This window comes from Mustelus asterias, chromosome 17, assembly GCF_964213995.1.
Source record: "Mustelus asterias chromosome 17, sMusAst1.hap1.1, whole genome shotgun sequence".
Taxonomy (NCBI): Eukaryota; Metazoa; Chordata; class Chondrichthyes; order Carcharhiniformes; family Triakidae; genus Mustelus; species Mustelus asterias.
The window spans coordinates 59,893,137-59,896,142 of NC_135817.1; the positions used below are offsets into that span (position 1 = coordinate 59,893,137).

At 44.5% G+C, this 3,006-nt stretch overlaps 1 protein-coding gene across 1 annotated transcript; it reads right to left on the reverse strand.

Moving 5' to 3' along the window:
- Positions 1–371: 371 nt before the first annotated feature.
- LOC144506536 (uncharacterized) lies at positions 372–2,334 on the reverse strand. The gene is made up of 2 exons (XM_078232788.1): positions 2,248–2,334; positions 372–1,509 (listed from the first exon to the last, which is right to left on the reverse strand). The coding sequence occupies exon 2, from the start codon at positions 1,484–1,486 to the stop codon at positions 1,106–1,108; it is 381 nt and encodes a 126-aa protein (XP_078088914.1). The 5' UTR covers positions 1,487–1,509; positions 2,248–2,334; the 3' UTR covers positions 372–1,105.
- Positions 2,335–3,006: the final 672 nt, after the last annotated feature.

Below are 3,006 nucleotides of genomic sequence, written 5' to 3' on the forward strand. Positions count from 1 at the left end.
CAAGTAGGCTTACATTAACACTGCAATGAAGTCACTGTGAAAATCCTCTGATCACCACACTCCGGCGCCTGTTCGGGTACACTGAGGGAGTTTTTAACAAGGCCAATGCACCTAACCAGCACGTCTGTGGGAGGAAACCGGAGCACCTGGAGGAAACCCATGCAGACACGGGGAGAACTTGCAGACTCTGCAAACAGTCACCCAAGCCAGGATTCGAACCTGAGTCCCTGGTGCTGTGAGACAGCAAGTGCTAAGCATTGTGCCACTCCACTGTCTGGTAGCATTAATGATTTACAGCATCAATGCCCATTTGACAGCAGAAATTGTTTTCAGTAGTAATGACCGACAATATTCATCATCAATGATGCAGCTTTCAATCATTAAAATCATTTTTATTTTCCAGGTTGAATCACCAATACAAACAAACAAAAAACAGCATAAGCTGATATCGAGCCCGATACATACATCAGTGTCACCAAATGCATTCCCATCGAAAGATTTAATTTTGCAATCTGCCCTTCCTCAAATGCACCCTATAAAGGAGGTCAAACACAAACTGTTCCGGTTGGGGCCAGCACTCCTAGCCTAGCTCCCCTAAGGCTGCGTCCCATTGAACCAGGGAACAGCCCAGTGTCTCATTGGCACTAAAACAGAAAATGCTGAAAAGTATCAGCAAGTCTGACAGCATCTGTGGAGAGAGATTAGAGCCAACGTTTCCCTTCTGAATGACCCTTGGTCAGAGCACTGTCTCATTGGGGTCATTTTCCACACTCTGCAGACTCTCAGCAAGGAGCTCCTGTCAAAATTCAGACAGGGGGTGGGTTGTTGTTAGCACACATTTTGTTTCACTCATGAGTTGTGACAAAAGGGTGCAAAGCTGTCGCTTGACCCTCTCTGGGAGCTCACCGTGTACTCTAGAAAGCCATGACTTTTCCATGGGTCACTCTGTTGATAAGGAGCCCTTTCTTTACTGACCACCCCACCTGTGTGTGTATTTGTGTGTGTCCTGTTGTTAATATGGTATGAATCACTATCTGAAAGTACTAATCGCTGCTTGGTAAGAGGTTTCCCCCCTCTGTCGCTGCTCTACACACAGTCTCAGCGCTCACACGTTGTCCACCGCCTTGGGGGAAGAGCTCTCCCCGGCCACGTTCTCGGTGCTGGAGATGGAGTCGAGTCTGGTGACGGCGCGGTTCTCCACGATCAGACCCGGCGTCTCCTTGGGGAAGCTGAAGAACTTCCTCTTCTTCGCCTTCTCCCTCTCGAAGAAGTCGAAGGGCAGCTTGTTGACCGTCTTTTGCGTGCTGTAGTTGTCCAGCATCTTGAAGACCACCACCGCCCCGGCGAAGCCGAACACCAGCAGGATGTAGTAGATAGCGTCGCCCTCGTTCATCCGCGGGGCTGTGCTGTTACTGAGGCCGGGGAACTGTTCACCGAGCAGCCCGGGGAGACTGGAGGAGCTTAACGGAGACTCAGTGACTGCCATTTGACTCAAACTGATGAATGTCACTGGAGAGGAGGGGATTTAAAAACAAATAAAACTACTTTAAACTCTGCTTTGAAGACTTACTTTGTGCATTATTTTTTTAAATTCAAATAATTTCAATTAACCCAGCAGTGGAAAAAGATAACAGTAAAACAGGACTCAAGAACAACTTCTGCCCTGCTATCAGACTTTTGAATGGAATTACCTTATATTAAGTTGATCTTTCTCTACACCTGAGCTATGACTGTAACACTATATTAGCCATAGTGTAATGTGGTGTTACAGTCTACACTACTATAGTCAAAAGATAAAATGCTGGAGAACTGTAGACTGTAACACTCTCATTTCCTTCTCCCTTATGTACTCTATGAACGGTATGTTTTGACTGTATAGCGCGCAAGAAACAATACTTTTCACTGGTTACATGTGGCGATGATAAATGAAATCAAATCAAATAATACTTTCGCCTTGAAATAAGAATATCTCCCCTCCCTCCCCCCGCGGCAGACAGTAAAGAGTTTTAGCACAACACATATACTTAAGATTAGATGCTTAAATTATTAAGCAGTTATAAAGTTCTTACTAGAATAAGCAGAAACTTTAAAAAACATTTATACATCTTATTCTTGAATCATTGAATAATTATAATTCAAAATGAATTGAATTGATACGACTCAACAAACATATTTTTTAGTTAATAAACTGGTGAATAATGTTGGCATTGATAAAGTTCACTGTTAATATAATATAGTTAAATATACCACAAGTCTGAGAGAAGAAGTTGGATTCTCCCGCCTGGGCACCAATTGATCAACTCCTCCCGTCAGTCACTGGGTAGAACTAGTAATAAATCCTTTCATTTCACTTTTCTTAAACATGTAGAAAAGACTAACAAAAAAGGGGAGGAGTTTATTGGGGGACAAACACAAGGAACAGGTCAGGCATCCCAGGGTACAGATATCTAGAGCTTTTCCACACCTTTACAGCTACTGCCTGAAGCCTGTAATATAATAGCCGGAGGGGAGAGAGAAGTCTAGCAAAATGAACCCATTTTAAACTGGGTTATGTGTTACAGCAGCGCAGGGGGGCTGTATCTGGGTCTCTGCTTACCTTGAGGATAGAAGAATTCCTTACAAGCCCTATGTGTCAGCCCGGTATTCATTTTATTGACGGAAAATGTCAAACCAGGGCAAACTGGAGAAACGGGTTGCTCCTGAATCTCCGGGTATGTTAGACATGTCACTTTGACACATTCTCCATCTGAGGCTGCAGCCCGGAATGCCTGTGGACAGTTCCCTCTCGCCTGCTCTGAGAGTGAATAAACTCCTCTCCCTCACCATCCCGCTGCATTCTTCACCCAGCAGGGGCCTGCACAGTTTGCACTGTGTTTGGAATGTGTTTCTGGCTGATGTCAGGCGCTTTCTCTCGTTATTTCCTTGTCCACAATAGGTAAATTCCGGGAAAAGTCCCAACATAAGTCACCTCTCCTTGCCCACGTAAAATATCATTATGGAAAGAAT

What these genes read in the sequence shown, in the direction of transcription:
- LOC144506536 (XM_078232788.1), bottom strand. Translation starts at nt 1,486, where the DNA reads ATGGCAGTCACTGAGTCTCCGTTAAGCTCCTCCAGTCTCCCCGGGCTG.